The 20258-nt window shown below is 39.6% G+C and overlaps 1 protein-coding gene across 3 annotated transcripts in view; it reads left to right on the plus strand.

The window, feature by feature from the left end:
- Positions 1 to 20258, plus strand: part of MTM1 (myotubularin 1) — a 112363-nt gene that overhangs the window by 66856 nt on the left and 25249 nt on the right. For all 3 annotated transcript variants that reach the window (XM_025373201.1, XM_025373202.1, XM_025373203.1), the window contains 3 exons: positions 12092 to 12175; positions 14423 to 14572; positions 18755 to 18943. In XM_025373201.1, the coding sequence (XP_025228986.1) occupies positions 12092 to 12175; positions 14423 to 14572; positions 18755 to 18943 (423 nt within the window). The remainder of the gene's footprint in view (positions 1 to 12091; positions 12176 to 14422; positions 14573 to 18754; positions 18944 to 20258) is intronic.

Consider the following 20258-nt stretch of genomic DNA (forward strand, 5'->3'; position numbering starts at 1 on the left):
ATCTAAAGAATACTGATGGATGGAACTTTCCTTTGTCTCTCTTGAGATGTAAGCTGGGTAATTTCTTCAGTTTTATCTTCTATTTCAGCTGTGCCTGATCTGAGTTTTTGTTTGCTAAAATTTCCATTGTTATGTTTTTTTAATTATAAAAGTTCTATTTGATTGTTTTTCAGATTTGTTTGGCCATTATTTATAATCTCTTCTTCTGTGCTCAGATTTCTTATCCTCTTTTTGACTTCTGAAAGCACATTAAATATAATTTCTAATATGCATCTGATGATTACAATACCTGGAGTCTGTGTGGCCTTTTTCTACCACAGGTGTGTGTGTTTGCTGGCTCATGGCACTTCGTGTCTGATGTGGGTGTGTCTTGTGATTATTGCCTGCAAATTCCTATTCCTTGGAACTTTATCTGTGAGAATACTCTGAGGCTATGACTGAAGGCAGTTTTACCAAGAGCAGATTTGTGTTTCTTTCTGCCAGGCATCTTGAAGCACAACTGGTTTGGGACGCTTATGAATTAAATTCTCAGGTTGGATGTTTTGGGAACCATCTAAGTTATGTGAGTTTGGTCCACATACTACTTAAGGGCTGACTTGTGATGACAAATTTCTAGTGGAGGATGGTGGTAGGGATTTGTTTCCTCCCTTGCTCAGCACCAATAATCTAGACAGGAAGGTTCGCTTGAAGTCCCCAGGTGGTCCTTTCCCATTCATCCTTCCCCTGAGTGTAGCACTTGGGAGGTTTCTAATTTGACTCCTCATTTTGGGTGGGCCAGGTCTTCAGGCCCTATCTCCTGTGCCCCAAGAGGCCAGGAAAACCAGTTCTGGAAGTGGCCTAAAAGTGAAAGCCGGTGTGTTCCTCTTGTTGTCTGCATTCCTGTTTGCAGTTAGTTTTTGGCTTCTGAGTAAAAAAAGTTTCAGTTATATCCAGCATTTTTAGGTGTTTTCATCAGAAGTCCCATTATGGCATATAGACCATCACATTTGCAGATATCTCTCCCTCTTTTTTTGGAAACCTAACTTTCCCCATAGCTTCTGAGATCTAAATTCTCTGCCTCTCACTTCTTTTCTGGCTCCTCTGCATCCTTCTACCATCTAGATATGGGTTTTCTACAAAAGTCTGTCCTTGCTCTGAATTATGCCCTGGGCAAACTCATGTCCACAAACATTGCCTTTCTAAGAAGCATGGCTTCCAAATCTATAGCTTTATGTTTCCCTGTAGCTGTTACAGAACTTCAAGCAACACCGAAGGTCTGTTTAAAATGACTCTCATATGCCCCAGAAACCCACTCGTCTGTGTTCCCAGTTATTCTTAATGATATCATCATCCTCTTGTTCATTCACATTTGAACATTCGAAATCAAGGCCATCAGAGGTTTTCATTTCTTCCTTTTCTTGTTTTCTTTTCTTTTTTTTCTTTTTTTTTTTTTTTAGACAGGGTCTTGCTCTGTCACCCAGGATGGAGTGCAGTGGTGCAATCACAGCTCACCGCAGCCTTGACCTCTTGGACTCAAGCAATCCTCCCACCTCAGCTTCCTCAGTAGCTGGGACCACAGGTCCATGACTCTACACCTGGCTGATTTATTTTTCTTTTCTTTTAGATGGTGTCTCACTGTGTTGCCCAGGCTGGTCTCAAACTCTTGGCTTCAAGAAGTCCTACTGCCTCTGCCCCCTAAAGTGCTGGGACTACAGGGCATGAGCCACCATACCTGGCCCCTGTTTCGTAGCATGTACTAAATCCAGGGGATTCTGCCTCCCCAGCCTGACTTAGTTTATATCTTCATCTCCTCTCTTCTAAACTGTTGGAACATTGTTTGGAGGTCTTTCTAGTTCTATTCTGTCTCCTACCCTTGCCCCCAAACTTCAGCTGGTTCCTCCCTCTCTGTCGGTGTGCAGGCAGACCTCTGTCTCTTTCACAGTGTGGCCCACCACTCTCCATTTTTTGTTACCGTCTTCACTTAGTGGAGTGAGTGTAGACTGAGGTGTTCACCAGTGGCCATGTATTCTCTGAGTTTGGCTGCCGTTTGTGCCTTTTTATTGTTGTCGTGTCCGGAGTTGTCTTATCCTTGCAGGGTAGTTCAGATACCAACAACGTCCCTCCAAGCCCCATCTGTCAAGAAGTAATGTGGGCATTCTCTGGGCCTCATAGTACTTTCTCTCTCCCACCTGTGGCACTTGCTGCTTTCGTCTCTGTGTGCCCTCCTCATCTCTCTCCTTTGGATAACTTCCAACTCCTTAAGGACAGAGGCTGTGTCTTCCTTGCCTTTTTCTCCACTTCATACCTTGTTCATAGTAGAGCCTCAGTAAATGTTTATCGAGTGGATATACTAATGTAAATAGAGCGAATTAATCGGAATCAGTAGCAACCAAGACATCAATGAGAATATTCTGCTTTTTAGAAAGAGCATTTATTCAATAAGTATTTACTTTTTAATTTAAGTTGTAAATAGATAATATATGTTCATGATTGACAATTCAGGAACTGTAAAAGGGTATACAGAAAAAATATCTCCCTCCCAGCACACTTCAGCCACCTCATTTCCCTCCTCATAGACAACCAAGGTTTCAGTTTATTGCCTCTCCACCCAGTGATAGTTTAGGCCTATACACTTAACTGATTCACATTCCTTCCACCTTAACACTAATGGTAGAGAGCTATATACACTGTTATGTACCTATTTCCATCCACCGATAGACGTTGCCCAGTGAATGTGCTTCTCCACCCTACGATCTTCATTCCGTGTGCTACCTTAAATCCTCATTGCCATGTATGGTAACGTAACACAGGTTTGAGGGATTATTAGGACATAGACATCTTTGGGAAGACATTCTTCTTCTTCTTATTATTTTTTTAAACAGAGTCTTGCTCTGTTGCCCAGGCTGGAGTGCAGTGGCGCAATCTCAGCTCACTGCAACCTCCACCTCCCAGGTTCAAGCGATTTTCGTACCTCAGCCTCCCGAGTAGCTGAGATTACAGGCATGGGCCACCACACCTGGCTAATTTTTGTATTTTTAGTAGAGGTGGGGTTTTGCCATGTTGGCCAGGCTGGTCTTGAACCCCTGACCTCAAGTGATCTGCCCTCCTTGGCCTCCCAACATGCTGGGATTACAGGCGTGAGCCCCAGCCCCGACTGGGAGTCTTTATTCTGCTTACCATAACAACCCAGTATGTTTTCTGATCTTTTAATCTTTTTCTTTTTTCTTTTTTTTTTTTTTTTTGAGGCAGAGTCTCGCTCTGTTGCCCGGACTGGAGTGCAATGGTGCGATCTCGGCTCACTGCAAGCTCCGCCTCCTGGGTTCCCGCCATTCTCCTGCCTCAGCCTCCCGAGTAGCTGGGACTACAGGCGCCCGCCACCTCGCCCGGCTAGTTTTGTTTTTGTTTTTGTTTTTGTTTTTGGATTTTTTAGTAGAGACGGGGTTTCACCGTGTTAGCCAGGATGGTCTCGATCTCCTGACCTCGTGATCCGCCCGTCTCGGCCTCCCAAAGTGCTGGGATTACAGGCTTGAGCCACCGCGCCCGGCCTCTTTTAATCTTTTTCAATCTAATAGGTGAAAATGTAGCTTTAAGTTTTATTTTGTATTTATCTTGTTTGAGTAAAATTGAATATCTTTAGGTTTGAGCTATCTGTATTTGCATTTCTCCATTCTCTGTATCTTTTACCTATTTTTTGTTTGGATGTTTGGTCTTTTTCTTGTTAGTTGTAGGTACTTTTTATGTAATAGCTGTAGTGATGTTTGATATGGGTGACTAATATTTTTCCTGTATGTTTTTTGACTTTATGATGGATTTTGCTATGGAGAATTGTTTTCTATTCATTTGGTAGCATTTGAGAGTCTGTGTGTTGAGGGGCTCTAAAACCACCCCCACGTGTGGTGACTCAATAAGAGGACTCACTGGACTCAGCATATGATTGTACTCACAGGTATGGCTTATTACAGCACAAGGATGCAAAACAAAACCAGCAAAGAGAAAAGGCACATGGGTTGAAATTCGGAGGAAACCAGGCACAGGCTTCCAGAGTTCTTGTCCAGTGGAATCAAACAGGATGCACTTAATTCCTCCAGCAATGAGTTGTGCAGCACATATGAGATGCTGCCCACCTGGGAAGCTCATTAGAGACTTTGTGTCCACAGTGTTTATTAGGGCTGACCATGTAAGCACCCACTGCCTAGCACAAAGGAAAATTCCAGGCTTCCAGAAGAAAAGCAGGAGTTCAGTGTAAACCACATTGTTTATACAAACAGTTTAGGCACAGTGAACCAATCTTTCCAGTGGGGAATGGTGAGAACTCTGCTGAAATCCAAATTACCAAGTGTCTGGCAAGGGCCAGCCATGTAAGCAGGCCTTTCTAAGGAGAGCAGCCTCAGGCCTGCCATGTTAATTCTTCTGCACACTTTTCTTTTATAGCTTCTCGGCTTTATATCCCAATGAGGAAGATCTTCCCTACTCAGACTTATAAGGAATTATCTCAGCCAGGTATGGTGAGTCATGCCTTGCAATCCCAGCACTTTGGGAAGTTGAGGCAGGCAGATCACCTGAGGTCAGGGATTCAAGACCAACCTGGCCAACATGGCGAAACCCTGTCTCTACTAAAAATACAAAAATTAGCTGGGTGTGGTGGTGCATGCCTGTAATTCCAGCTACTTGCGAGGCTGAGGCACGAGAATCACTTGAACCTGGGAGGCAGAGTTTGTAGTGAGCCGAGATTGCTCCACTGCACTCCAGCTGGGGCGACAGAGTGAGTGAGACTCCATCTCCAAAAAAAATAACAAAATAAATAAAATAAATTATCTCATATTCCTCTAGTAATTTGGTTTCTTCCTTAAGATTTAAGTATTTCATCTATTTGGAATTTATTTGGAGTTAAAGTATAAGATATGAATCCAACTTTTTCTTCCCCTCCTGTTGCAATATCATTTGTTGACTAGTTTGCTGATTTGAAGTACTGTCCTTATCTCATACTAAATTCCTCTGTGTGTTTGATTTTATTTCTAAGAGGTTCTCGTCTTGCATTAATTATTCTATTCATGCACTATTTAACTATTGAAGCTTTATAAGATGTTGCACTGTATGGTAGAACCAGCCTCCCCTTGTTCCTCTTCTTTTTCTTTTCCTTTCTACTGTTGCTAAAGCAATTACAGAATGCTACATTATGGCTGTGCTCAGGGATCTAGAGCTGATACCCACTTCCTGTTCCCAAGGAGTGCTGTTTTCCTGGGTAATGCAAACAAACAGATGCATATGATACAGTGAGTGGTGCACAGGATGTCACAGGAACACAAAGGAGGGCTTCCTAGAGGAGTCAGATTCTTAAAGATGAGTAGGAGCATTTGTCAGGCAGAAATTGACATGCCATACTGAAGGAACAGTCTGTGGGCATGCAAAGAGGCCGCACAGATGCAGGCTGAACCCACATGCAGTTTGGTGTCCGGGAGTACAGTGTGCATGTGGGGGTACCAACAGGAGATAGTACTGGGGGCAGAGGAGGCTGGGCCAAAGGTTGCAGAGCCTAACATTCCCCACTCAGAACGTCTGCTTTTTATCTGAAGGTGAAGGGATCCATTTAATGGTTTCAAGCAGTAATGTGGCATGATTAAATTTCCATTTCAAAAAGATTGCTGGGCTGCAGTGTGTGCAGAGGAGGTAGAGGGGACGGGAGTGGAGGAGAGAGGAAGACCATTTCTGGGGATTTTTGTTAGTCACCTCAGTCCTTGATGATGAGGGCTTGAAATGGGGCAGTGGACAGGGATTCCAGATGATGCTTTTGAGAAAGATTCAGATGGCAAAATCAGGATTTGGTGGTTGACTGAATGTAGTTATGAGGGAGGATGGGATGATAGAGAGGGAAGAATCCACCCTGGATAACCAGACTGATGGTGGGGCCAGTGGTTGAGATGGGGACTATAGGAAGGGAGTGAGGAAGAGGTGGCAAGTTCCATTTTGGATATGTTGAGTTAAGAGTGTCTGTGAGACAGCCAGGCAGAGATACCTGGGAGACAGATGACTACATAGATCCAGAGCTGTGGCTTGGGGAGAGCTTTATTTGGTAGGCCTGGATCACATCCACATCATGTCATTAGCATTTGCATAGATGTGGCCAAAATTGCCAGGAGAGAGAACTATAGTGAGAAGAGGGACAATTTATGAACCCTCAGAAATCTCAACCTTAAATGATTACGATAGTGGACAAGTTGTAAAGAATATTCTTTTTTCCAGAATAGTTTCAAATGACATTTCAAATGTACATTTGTGGTCCTTTCCTGAATAAATAAATATGTACGTTTATATATGAAGACAATGATGACACAGGAATATCAAGCCATTTCCCCCAGAGGTACTGATTTAGTCAGTAGTAGAAATAGGATTAGGAGAATTGTTTATGCAAACAGAAGTATAAATGGTAATTTATGTGCTAGCTGCTTTTGACCTGTTTAACTTTTGTCAGGTTTTTGGAATAACTGCATCAAAACTGATATAAATGAACTTACTGTGTCAAGTCGTGTGAAATACACAGAAAGCATTATCTAGCATTAGGGCGTTAGAATTATAAGCTTTACCAAATATCAGTACGTCCTATGGTTCTTTAAAATTTTAGACTTTCCCTTCCAATTTTAATGAAAGCATTTTTTTCTTACATGAACAAGTCTTGTTTCTAAAGTTTAATCTAAGAGATGAAAATGAGGTAATTTTACATTACTGTATCCTTAAATGGTAGATGGAAGCTTTTTAAAAAGATGACTGTCTTTAATTTCAGAAATCAAATTCGGAAAAAAAAAAAAAAAAAGCTAGCTTCAATTCCTGTTCAAACGTTACAAAATTTAATCCAGAAAGAAGCAGTTAGGCCAGATGTGGTGGCTCACGCCTGTAGTCCAAGCACTTTGAAAGGCCAAGGGTCGTAGATTGCCTGAGCTCAGGAGTTCAAGGCCAGCCTGGGCAATGTGGTGAAACCCTGTCTGTACTAAAATACAAAAAAATTAGCCGGGCATGGTGATGCGTGCCTGTAGTCCCAGCTACTCTGGAGGCTGAGGCACGAGAATTGCTTGAACCCAGGAGGCGGAGGTTGCAGTGAGCCAAGATGGCACCACTGCATTTCAGCCTGGGCGATAGAGCCAGGACTCTGTCTCCAAAAACAAAAACAAACAAACAAACAAACAAAACAGAAGCAGTTAGTAAGTGGTTCCCTGAAGTTTTAAGTTTAGGTATTTGGAGAACATAGGTCATTAAGAGTCATCTTCCTGAAAAATCATGTTCATCAATTGTGCCATTGCGTGCTGTTAACATCATTTGAAAACACTTTTAAATGTTCATAGTTTGTCAATTTATTCCCCTGATTATGAGCTGGAGAGAGCCTATAACAGTGACAGACAGCTGTCCATCCTCAAAGGAAACTCAAGAGTTGCTTAATATTTATAGATTCTGCTAAATAAACAAAAAATCCAATCTAGATGTTTTAAGGAAATCAGTGCATCTTTATATAGGTGCCATTTAAAAATAATGGCTAATTAAGTGAAAGCTAAAATCTATTGTCATTTCAGAGTCTTTACCCCTAGAAGTTACAGTGATAAATGTAGCTAAATTAAAATGACAAGTTATATTCCCTATGTCAGAGCTGTTTTTTATCCCTGGTGTGAAATCAGAGAGTTTCATCTCAAGTTTGTCCTTTAACATTTTTCAAATGTTACATTGTGCTATTTTTAATCCGGAAACAATGCACATGATTGCTTAAAAAAAAAAAGTCTCCATGTACAGTATCTCCTGACTAGTAGGGATCTAGTGAATTGTGAATTGATGAAATGCCCAAATACTAATATAGAGCAAAATTAAGGAAGATGTGACTTGCTCACTTGAGGAAGGTGAGGGTGGCCATTTGAGAGTATTTTCTGTCAGTTTCCTGATTTTGATATTGTGCTAAAAGTTATACAAGATGTTAACACCTGGAGAGGCTGGCTGAAGATTTACTTCTTGTGAATCTATAATTATTTCAAAATAATCTAAAACAAACTAAAGAGCTCCCTAACAGCTTGACCACACAGAATCCTTAGGCTACATTCCTGAGAGTTCTGGTACATCCCACATGGCCCTTCTAGGACCAAGGAGGTAGAAAGTCACCCCCTAGAGATTCTGGTTCAGTAGGGGTGAGGCAGGGCACAGGGCATGGTTTAGTATCTGGAAAAAGCAGCCCACTTCACCCCCGATTCTGAGGCAGAGCCCTAGATAAGGACTGCGCCCTAGAAAAAAGCCATGTAGGACTTGCTGAAGCATCAACTGAAAGGTGATGCTCAGCAAAACGTCTTCTCTGCCTAAGACTTTGCTCAACTGGGACCGAATCATTCTTGAATTTTCCATAGGCGATGAAATCAGTACTTGGACATGTTCATTGAGTAAGCTTTATCATTACCCATTTAGCAAACAAGATGCCCTGCTTGATAGTTATAATGGAAAATACTCTAGAGCCAGCTCTCTCCATGTGATTTAGAGTTCCCAAATTAAGGGTCAAAATTTGACCCAAGGTTATATTTAAGAATAATAGTTGAAAGTGTCAACACATTAATAAAGTGTTAAAGAATACATTGTCTGGAAGAGAAAGTAAATGACAGCTAAAAACCTCAAGACATATAACCTATTCACTTTAGGCTTTAACAATTTTGAAATAGGAGTTTTAATTAGGTTTGTAACAAGTTGCCACTTGTAAGGAATTTTATACTTTTTGATAATGAGGTACAGATGAATGTGTTCTGTTATTTATTTTTGTTTTTGTAATAATCCAACTTTATGTTACTCTGAGAGCCTATATTCTCTTAATCCTTAAGAAAAAAAGAAAATATGTCTGAAAAGTAAGTCCTCATACTTTCAAGTTTAGAAAATGGTGGCATTGGCTCTTTCAGACTGCTCACTTCAGCTGAACCAAGTAGCTTATGGAAAACTTAGTTTTTAAAGAAAAACACCACATAAACACCACCTAGTAATGCTTTTTGAAAAATGTTTTTTTGTGTTTGTAGGCTAATTTATTGGAATGGTGAAAATATTGATTTAAGCACCCAGTCTCTTCTACCCTAAGCTCCAATGCAATATTAGATACGTTGCTATGTACTTCATGAGGAGAAATATTTGGCTGTTGTGCGATTCATAATTCGTCCTGAAATATTTGGGGTCCAAGCCTGGCTCTTAGCATCAAGAGTAAACTGGGAGTTGTTTTTGTCACCAATTCTAATAGGCATGTTTCGGATTAAAGGATACCAGTTAGTTGACTCATTCTGGATATTAGTCAGAATGTGAAGTGTCATTGTAGAAGTGATCTCATGAGAGAGGCCACCTGATGTGTGGTTACCATGGGGACATTGTCTCAGTCTCATACTAATGACCAAAAAAATTTGATGTTGCTTCTGTTCAGGTTCTCTTATAAAACATATTAAGGAAGTTATGTAGATAATTTTTGTTTAGGCCATATAACTTTGATCTTCTGATAACAGTTTCGTAAACTTAGAAATTTTCATGTAAGATATAGGAATATTGGAAGCAAAAATAAGAAGGTGCTTTAACATTAGTGATTAAAAAATAGTAACTTAGGTTGAAAATACTGCTTGAAAGTTAATACTGATAGCATTACTACACATGATGATTTTTTTCTGGAAGGAAAGCTTTATCTGGGCCTTCAATTTAGGAATTTTTCTCTTTGGTTTTTAAAAGCTGCCATATTCACTTGAGCTTCATGGGAAAGATGCAAATAACTAAAAACAAACAAATGAACAAAAATCATGTTGAGGTCAGGAACTTATTTCAAGAAAGCAAGTTCTAGGTTTTCTTCTAAAGTGATAGTAGAGCCTTAGGTCTCAAACCATCTACAACCATGTTAACAGCACATCATTCAAATCATTCAACAATCCTGAATGTTTACCTGTGCCAAGTACTGACCAGTGCAGTATCAGATGTTCACAGTAATGATATATTGCCAAGAGAATGCTTAGGCATGTCCCATATATTCTGTTTATGGATAAAGGAGTGCATCAAACATTTTAGTGCTATTTTCACCCCAAATCCCTCTGTCTTTAAGTTAAACTTAACAGAAATCACTTATTTTCCCCAGTGGTACGGAATAAGTAAGCATTGCTGTGGATTCAGTGTCAGGTTAAAGCCTCAGTGCATTGCTTAGCTAGGTCAGCGTCATTATCAGTGCGTGCTTATCATGCCAGCCATCCAGAATAAACAGCACTCAGGCCTAGTGCTGCCAGAGTTGAGACCTGCAGAGCGTGCTGCGTGCTTGGGAAAGTTTGAGAAGACATTCTGGAGAGCATGTTCTTGGGCAGTTTTCACCTTAAACTTCTTGCCATTCACATGCAGAAAACTGTTGCTGCTGAAAGGTGCTTTTCCAGAAATACACTGTGTTGTAGGGGAGGGAACACTGGTGTTCAAAGTGATTAGTCTGATGACAGAGGAAAATGGATGGGGAGGGAGCAACATAGAGGAAAAGTGCCCAGACGCAGCGCCTCCAGAGAAGGTGGTTGTACAGGGGCTGTGTGGGCCTTCATGTCTTCATTCGGTCAGCAAGCCTGTGTTCTGCCTCCCTCTGACCAGGTGCCATTGTAGTTACTGGGGATAAAGGATGGGAATGAAGCAAGTGTGTACTTTCATGGAGCCCATGTTCTAGGGGAGGGGATAGTATATATGTACAGTGAACAAGTACATATGTAATATGGCAAATGATCATAAGCGATAGGGAAAATCAGATGGGAATAGGGAATGCTGTTTGAGGGTAACATGTTTTTCTGTAGGGTGTCAGAGAAGGTCTTACTGATTAAGATTATTGGATCAGAGATGTGAGAGAAGTAAGACAAGAAGCCATGAGGTAAAAGAATTCCAGGCAGATGGAATAGTAGCCGCAAAGGCCCTGAGAATGGCATGTGCTTGGTGCCTTTAGGGAGTGGCACAGGAGGCAGGTGTGACTCCCATGGAGCAAGTGAGTCTGAGAGCAGAGATGTGGTGGGGGAGATGGCCAGATGGCAGACAGCTGCATAAGCCATTGGAAGGACTTCCACCTTTACTCCTCACAAAGTAGAAAGCTACAGGAGGATTTGGGGCAAGGAAAGGACTTGATCTGACCTATGACACTGTCACCCTGATTTGAGAAGTACAAAGATGAAAGCAGGGGAGCAGTTAGGTTTTTGTAATCAACCAAGTAAGAGATCATGGAGGCATGGACCAGGGTGGTAGCCATGTGGTGACAAAGATGAATCCAAGGTTTTCAGCTCAATCAGCTGGAAGGACGGGGCTGTCATATACTGAAATGGGGAGACTGTGGGAAGAGCAGGACTGGGTAGGGGAAGCCAAGGGTGTTTGGCTTTGGATGTGTTGAGAGTTCTCCAGATGCCTCTTAGGCAGTCTGGTGGGGTGGTAGAGTGGACACTTGGATAGCCAAGTCTGGAATTCAGAGGGGATGCTGGAGAATGATAGGTCCTTACTAGTCACTAGAATATGGATGGTATTTGGGGCTATCAAATGTATCAACAGCACTTTGAGGGTGAGTATAGATAGAGAAGAAGTGAGAGGTCTGAGTCCTGCCATTTCACAGAAACCAGGGCATTGATTCAGAATTCACAGAGAACAGTTAACTCAGAGTTTTCTTAATATCCTGTCTTTTTAAAAAATAAACACGTCATTGTTCCCTTTTGAGACAGTTGCACCGTTTTAACAATAATTCATGAATTTTATTTTTCTTCCTTTCCTTCTTTCTTTTTAGTGGCTTGTACCTGATCAATTGCTAATACTGTTTAAAATTGATAGGCACTTTTTGGTCTGGTAATCTGATTTTTTTGTGGAACATCATTAAAAGAACAATTGAGAGATTTATAGCCATAGAAAATTGAGGCTTCTTTCTATTACTCAAGATAGAAGTTAGCGTAAGTCTGATCTGAGTTTTCCACCGTTTTTGTTATTGTTGTTGTTGTTGTTGTTTTGTTATAAGTCTTGGTTTGGGTTGTAATTTCATGGTCAGCAAATCTGGCGAAATTTATTTTGCGAGAAATCAAAGGATGTACTATAATAGTAGACTATTCTTTCACACTGAACTTTATTTATTTTTTGCCTTTTCTAGCCATTATTTGCATTTTTAAATGAAGAAAAGTTTAACGTGGATGGATGGACAGTTTACAATCCAGTGGAAGAATACAGGAGGCAGGTAAGTTGTTAGATGCTATTGTCTGTTATGTGATGAACCTGAAACATGCATTATGACAGTATGTCATCAGCCATGCTTTCTGAAGATCAGCAACATCCTTGCTAAATATCTTTTCCATGGTGGTGATATTATCCACATTTTGTACAATATATCTCATTCTATCTGTTACTGTATAACTTATAAGCTCATTCCATTGCCATATGCAAGCTGCATGGAAGGCTGGATCACTAAATTCTATTTCCTTCCCTATATGAAGAGCATCAATTTTGTGTTGTTTATGAAATGAATTAAATACTTAGGATTTAGAAAAGCCAAACATTTTAGAAGTTACACTTTAGGACTTGATGTTGCTATGTATATGCATGTTTGGGAGCTTAACTATTACTTGCAGCTAGATTTAAATTATATTCATTTCAGTTTGCAGATTCAAATGAATTAGAACTGGTTCCCTGTAGTGATGTCTTTTTCAAGAAAGCTTTGATAAGTGTACATTATAATTGCCTTTACTGCTCTCTTACATGAATGTCACCTACATGCATGTTTATTTGCTATAATAAAGGCAAGAGGCTTGGTCTCATGTTGCTGTTCAGGAACAAAAGTCTCTTGCAGTATTTTTGTGAAGGGAATTCTGTGCATAATATGTAACAAGAGCCACAGTTTGACCTCTGGTATAACCAAATTTATAGACAGCTAGGAGTTGTACAATGGGATTATTCACAATTCTTGTTCTACAAAGCTCTTAAGATAATTGAAAAGTTTTGTTGGATGAGATTTGAGAATCAGATCAAGCCCATTTGCTTTATATGAAAAGTTAGTGAATATAAAGTAAAATCATAGAATCCTAGACTTGAGAAGAACCATCTAGTCACCACCTTCACCATGAAAAACCTGGATTGATTTCCTGTTTTAGTCTTAATCAACGGTTTGCATATTCATGAACAGATTTGACACTCTGGAATTTGGGTGCAGGAGTTTAGCTCTAGAACACATGTGAGATAGTATATCCTGTTGCTTCCATAAGTCACGTTTAGACTGTTGAGTTTTCTAAGGCTTTGCGCTCCTCCCATTTTAATGGCTTCTGTTCTGGACTAGCTATTGAGGCAGAAGAAGGACCATGAAAACATTTTGCATGTTTTGGAGGCCTCTGTAAATGATGTATTAAAATATTTTTACCTAATTTTTGAAGTGTTATTGATAACATTAAGACTTTTTTTTTTTTTAGTTCAAAGCTTCTAGCTTGAAATAAAACAGTTCCTGTTTTTAAGATTGCATGCATATATGAACTGTTGAAGGTATTTTGTTCTACACTGCCATTATATTCAATCTTTTTTTCTTATAACTTTCTGATGGGACTTATAACTGTCTAATTGGACTCAGCATCAGACTCAACATCTGTTTGGTCCGTGGTCTCTAGGGCCAGACCTAAAGAAAAGGTACAATGTCTGTCCCCAAAGCAAACACCCACATAGCTCACTTTCATGTGTGTATCTGTGCATTTGTGAGAATGGGGAGAGAATATTCCACCACCTCTGAATCTTTTCCATACTAAATACAATTTTGTGGGGAGATGATCGGGTGGGAGGTGTCTTCTGTGTCTCCCTGTCACATTAACAGTCTGCTTAAAATGCAAATGACTGTATTTCTAACACAACCTATAGGGCGATCTTCGATTCCGATCAACTTGATTGAAAAAAACTCATCGGAGGTGGCGAAATGAGCCTCCCCAGAGGGGTTTTCCTTTACTTCCCCTCTGTGATTTTCTTCATGAGCTCAGCCTCTTTCCACTTTGGAGCAGACTGAAGCATTCACTCTATTTTGAGCAGGGAGAGGAAGTTGCCTGATCTCTTTTCTACCCTCAGTTAGACCCAGATTAAGATGAAGCAGGGTAATTTTTTAGGGGATGGGAGGGGTGCATGGGCGGGGGATGAACTTGGGTTTATCTGTGTGGTACAGGTAGTAAAGAATATGTGGACACAAAATAAAGGAAGATGAGTTCCTTTGAATTCAAGAGAATCTGTATTTACAAAGTATAGTTTAGAACTGTAAAAACCACCAATGTTTTGTCTTGTGTTCTTACGTTGTCTGGATTATTGATTTGGCACCCTTATTATAAATAGGTAGACCGTCATCACCCTGTGGTCAAAGAGGCATGTGCACATATTGCTAGAAGGAAGAAAAGAGGCCCAAGGCCAAATCCAGAGATGAAGTCAAGCAATACTGACTTGAATTGCCTTTTTTTCCTCACAGGGCTTGCCCAATCACCATTGGAGAATCACTTTTATTAATAAGTGCTATGAGCTCTGTGACACTTACCCTGCTCTTTTGGTGGTTCCGTATCGTGCCTCAGATGATGACCTCCGGAGAGTTGCAACTTTCAGGTCCCGAAATCGAATTCCAGTGAGTACTGCAATTAATGTTTCTCTCGAAGAGCACCTTTTAGTCCATAAGAATGGTAGTCGTATAACTTAGAGAACGGTCCTTTTGGAATTCTGTCCCCAAAAATACTTACCAAGTGCTTTCTGAGTGCAAAGCACCATACCAGATTGGAGAAGAAGTGTGCCGTCACCTGCCTTCTAGGAGCTTGCAACTAAGGATCGAGAATGAATGCAAGTAAAGAGCTCTCTACGAGAGAGGGGCTGCACGTAATGGGAACCAAGTGCTGTGTGGAAGGAAGCAAGGAAGGACAGGCTCCTTATGACTTTCGTCTTTGTGGCACAATACGTGATACTATATGATAGGCTCTTGATAAATGTCAGATAAATCATGCTGGAAAGAACACACTGTCTTGTTATAGAGTGTGTCAGCACAGACTTTGACATATACTCACCATGAGCTCACCCCCATCACCTTTGCAGGCTGCCCCAATACCATTGTCTAACTGGAGTCAAGTATAGATTATTCCAGACAGTATCCATATGGTATCATTGCACCTAGTTCACAAAGCTCTCTTTTGGTCCTTAAATATTAATGGGCATGTCATACTGTCCAACATTGACAAAAATTGACTAAAAATTTAGATATTCTCCCCTGCTAATTTTCAGGGTCTGTCATAAGTACATTGGGTTTTTTTTTTTCCTACTAAGTAAATGTTTAAAAACAAAGGTTGAAGAAATTAAGACTTAATGTCACCTTGCCTTCTTCAAGTCTAGACATTTTTTTCCTTAAAAGGATATTTGTGCAATACTTTGTATTCTGTCAGCCTAATATGAATTGTAATTTTTTTAAAATTCACTTGTTAACACACTTCTAGCCATAAAACCGCAGAAGTGATGCTGTGTTCTCAGTGCACCACCTTAGGAGACATGCTGTTGATTTGTCCCATTATTAGTGATGTTAACTGTGATTATTCTTCTAAGGCAGTGTCTGTCATGTTTTTCCACTATAGCACTATTATTTTACCCATTAAAATTAATAAATGCCTTATTAATGATTTTTTAAAAATTTACTTCTCTAGTTACTAGTGTCCATATCTTCACGATATAAATTGTACTTGAAAGTATGTTCTTTAGCTCATGTTGTTAGAACATGGTGCTAATGAAGCTAGGGTTACAAGTTCAGTCTTCCTGTGCTCTGTTTGGACATGCTCTTCTGTACCATAGCCACAGACTACACCCCTACCCTGGCTGGCTGTCTTGCTAATAATACATGCCTTGCTCACAAGGACAACTGGGCTAGGGTCGCCTGGCTCAGTTTTGTTCATGTATTCATTCAGTTCATATTTATTGAGCACCTACTGTGTCATTTGTGTATGTAGGTGTATTCCATGGGATTTGAAACAGAGAAAATTAAACAACTGTGCCCTTTCCACCATGCTTGGTTACCATCTTGATCCAGTAGTCCCCGTTATTCTGAATGAATGAGTGTCCACTGTAGAGCAGACAGAATTTCCTAACTTTTTATTTAGTCATGTTATTGATCCTTCTTACTTTATTGTGGCCACCAATTTATATTTATTTTTCCTAAAATAGCTTTTATAGGAAAGACTAAGTTCCCCATCACCTCTACATATTTAGAGATCTACTATTAGGTACTATTAAGCATGGTAGTATGTTCTTTTCAGTATACTTTTTAACCACCCGGCTGTGGGCTAAGTCTCAGAGCTTTGCTTACACCCAGAAAACATATGTGCCTTTAATGTGAAATCATTAATATCTGATAGTCGGTTCTTTTTATAAAAGCTCATGTAAAAATACAAAAGGAAGTGATGGGAAAGAGATCTTATTTCGTGTATAAATAAGATACAAACTATAATAAAATATCGCTGGGTAGAGAAATAATCAACGTGCATTAAATGTTTCCATTAATGTATTCTCTTATTCTCAAACAGATTTGTCTTAATTTTATGAGTCTTTAGTGTACAAGTAATGCACGTTCATTTTAAGCATTATAAAAAATACTGATAAGCAAAAAGGAGTCTGCCACCTAGTGAGAACCAGTGTTAACATTGTTGGTATATATCCTTTCAGACTTCCTTCTAAACATGTATATATGTTCCTTCTAAATATATATATATATATATATTTGAAAAAAGTGAAATTATTCTATAATTTGTGTCTCAGTCTATAGAAATTATTCTATAATTTGTGTCTTTTTCTATCTAGCAGTATCTTGTAAACAGCTTCCCATGTTGCTAAATATGATCCGCTCATATGCCGGTGTGTAGGTGTACCAAGATTTATTTAATCAGTTTTCCATTGTGAGACATTCAGCTTCTGCTTAATCTTTTGCTATTATAAATAATGCTGTAATAAACATCTTTCAGTGGTTACATATTTGTGTACTTCCTTAATTATGGCTTCTAGATATTAATTTTAATAAGAATAATACAGTGCCATGTACTGTAAAGGCACTCATGGTAGTTGACGCTGTGAAATGAACATTATTTGTACCTATTTAGCTCTGTAATAAGCATCCTTTTCAAAAACTAGTAAGAATCCCCCCTCCTGCAAAGAAATTAAGAGGTGAAACAACTCAGAGGAGTAGCATTTCCTAACATGGCACCACAAAGAGAAGAGGGGTTGGGGGAGGGAAGCCATTGCCTACGGTCTGACTGAAATTTACAACTTGATGAGGGTCTTTCTCAAATAATAAATCTTTTAAATGTGTAGCAAATAACTCCTTTAAATTGATCTCATGTCTCTTGTCTCTCTTGATACCAGGGCCATAGAGGGAAGGGAAGGCAGATCTCATATGTGCTGTGCATTATAGATTGGAAGGTGGAGGTTTAGGTCCTACTAGTACCTTCTCCAAGGCTCCCAGTTCTGAGCCTTTGGACTCTTAGGCAGGGGCTACGATGGTGTTTTTAATTGATCTCTGTTATGGTGCAAGGACCATATTTGTTCTGAGAATGAATAAATATTATCGTGTAATCTTTTCTCAATAACCTGTTGTCATTATAAACACTCATTTTTATAAACATCAATGTTTGTCATTTGCCATCGTGAGGTAGGTAACTTCAGAGACATCAGGGAATTTGGTGTTATGTTGAGTAAGCCCACGTGGTTATGCTTCTTTAGTTCTTTGTGTCTGCATTTTGTAGTTTTTGTTAACTGACTTTCCTGGCTGCTGGGCCTGCCTCTATAAGCTAACACGAGCCAGTGTTTATTGCAGACTTTCTGGGCATTCTTCTTCAGGCCCCCCAGCAACCCTATGAGATTATATTATTCTCCCCATTTTATGGAAGAGGAAAGGAAAGCCAGAGAAGCTGCGAGTGAAATGCCTGAGGTTAGAGCCGTGGCAGAGATGGCACTAGACCCCAAAGTCCACATTGTCGCCCACTGTGCTGCAGTTCTCCAGCTCCCCATTTTTAACAGCTTTATTGAGATCTACTTCGCATACCAAATAATTTCCCATCTCAAGTGTACAATTCTGTCATTTTTGGTATATTACATTATTAGCTACCTTTTATGTGTATTACTTTTCACATGCTATGAGCTTGGAAACCAGGGAGCAAATGTACTAGACTTGTGTATAAAATTAGAGAAGGCAGGTTCTGAATCAGGATTTGATGAGCTCTCCTAGGCAGTGGATGTCCACATTGCACTGTGGAGACAAGCAGACCTTCGCTCTTTGGGCTGTCCTGAGATTCGTTTTGCTCCCCTTGGGTTTTCTTCCTTCCTGTGTTAGATTCTAGAATTGAGACTGTCGGGAAAATGATCTGTAGACATGAGTTGGTATTATGAGAAACATATTGTACCAGAGACGATTTCCTTTACCTCTCACTTTTTGCCAAAGCTGCTTCTATATGATAACAAATCCAGTGCAAGCTACATAATTAAAATAGGATCAAGCTTTCAGTTTCCTTTAAGTGATATAACTATTTTTAGGTAAGCAATTAATTTCTATTGGATGTGGTGCTAATTAAGAAAAGACTGGTAGTTGTATTTGTTTCTGAGTTATATTATTAAATGCATGTCTCTGGGCACACGCACACAGTGAGATTGCAATTGAACAAGTATTCTATTTTAGCACTGTCAGATTCACTTCTTGATAACTATCAGTGCTTTATGGTTTGCAGTTTTAATTGTTTGCTTGGAGATTGGCTTTCTTGATAGCTTAAACTTTCTGACCTAACCATAGGTGCTGTCATGGATTCATCCAGAAAATAAGACAGTCATTGTGCGTTGCAGTCAGCCTCTTGTCGGTATGAGTGGGAAACGAAATAAAGATGATGAGAAATATCTCGATGTTATCAGGGAGACTAATAAACAGATTTCCAAACTCACCATCTATGATGCAAGACCCAGCGTAAATGCAGTGGCCAACAAGGTGAGTGGACTTAGTGATGTGCTGGACACTTAGCTTACATATGGAATGCAGTGTTTTCTGTGAATGTTTTTGCCATGGTATAGAAACACATGGGTTTAAATTAATAGTTAAGAAAACCAGTTCTCTTAGATATAAAGTAGTTGTAATCACAAAACTTAAACAAAATTGAATACATCAAAATCAAATGCAAATAAACTTTAGGTAAATAGGCATGTCTAGACTATGAAGTTGGGTTTTGGCCAGGACCTTGGCAGGAAAAAGTTAGATTCTCTTTAAAGCCCTTTCAGCTGTGGATGATCACTCATTGTGTACACTATTGAGGCATCTGTAAGGAGCTATGGGAAGCTGTAATTATTAAAATACTAAATTTGTATGCTACCCAAACACTCCCTCCCCCATACCCGTATATACTCACATATGTGTATTCTCATTTACATAAGATAATTCAAGAAATGAATAAATCCACGTATGTGAGTTTTCCAAGCACAAACATATACACAAAGTTGACCATTTTCAAAGAAGTCTGTCTCAATTGACTTTTTGCTGTAAGCAGAATATGCTGAATGCACTTAAAATTGATTAGGGTCATCATGAACATCAGTGACTGCACAGTGCTGCCTTCAGAAGCTGCTGCAAGGTGTATGGCTGTTTGCTCCTATGCTAAATGGCCCCAGATTGGTATGCATTTTACGTTCTATTTCTCCTTTTTGTTGTTTTTCTTTTCCTTCTCCTCCCATCATTGCTGTCACTTTGAAATGCTCACAAGGGGCCTGCCCTAAATTGCTCACTCCTATTCCAGCTTTCAGATTTATTGTTTCTCATCTGCTGTAGGCTTAAATTTCATCATATTTAATACATTGCTTATCCTGAGGTTATTTGTCTAGCATCTTCAATTATTCAGAACATAAGAACCAGAAAGCAAAACAAGTTCTTGAGCAGCTCAGATAGGTGCAGCAGCTTCCCAATAGAATCTGTGATGTCTGTCTGCACTAGGATGTGTCAGACTGCATGCATGCACAGCTCAACTCTTCATTATTTGCGCATGGATCTTCTGTCCTACATGTTTAATCCTGGGCCACCTCCCCATCCCCATGCATGCTTTTGAACCAGCTGTTTGTTACTATGGTTGTTTTTTGGTCCAGAGATGATTTTGAAATTATATGTGAAGCAATCAGTAAGCTAAATTGACAAGTAAATTAGGAATCGTAAGTGAAACATTCAGGAAATGAAATCTAAATCTAAATGTCTTCTTGGATTGTCCTTAATTTTATATATCTCTGTTACTATTATCTTTCATATATAATTCAGAGTGAAT

The sequence above is a fragment of the Theropithecus gelada genome, chromosome X (assembly GCF_003255815.1).
Source record: "Theropithecus gelada isolate Dixy chromosome X, Tgel_1.0, whole genome shotgun sequence".
Taxonomy (NCBI): domain Eukaryota; kingdom Metazoa; phylum Chordata; class Mammalia; order Primates; family Cercopithecidae; genus Theropithecus; species Theropithecus gelada.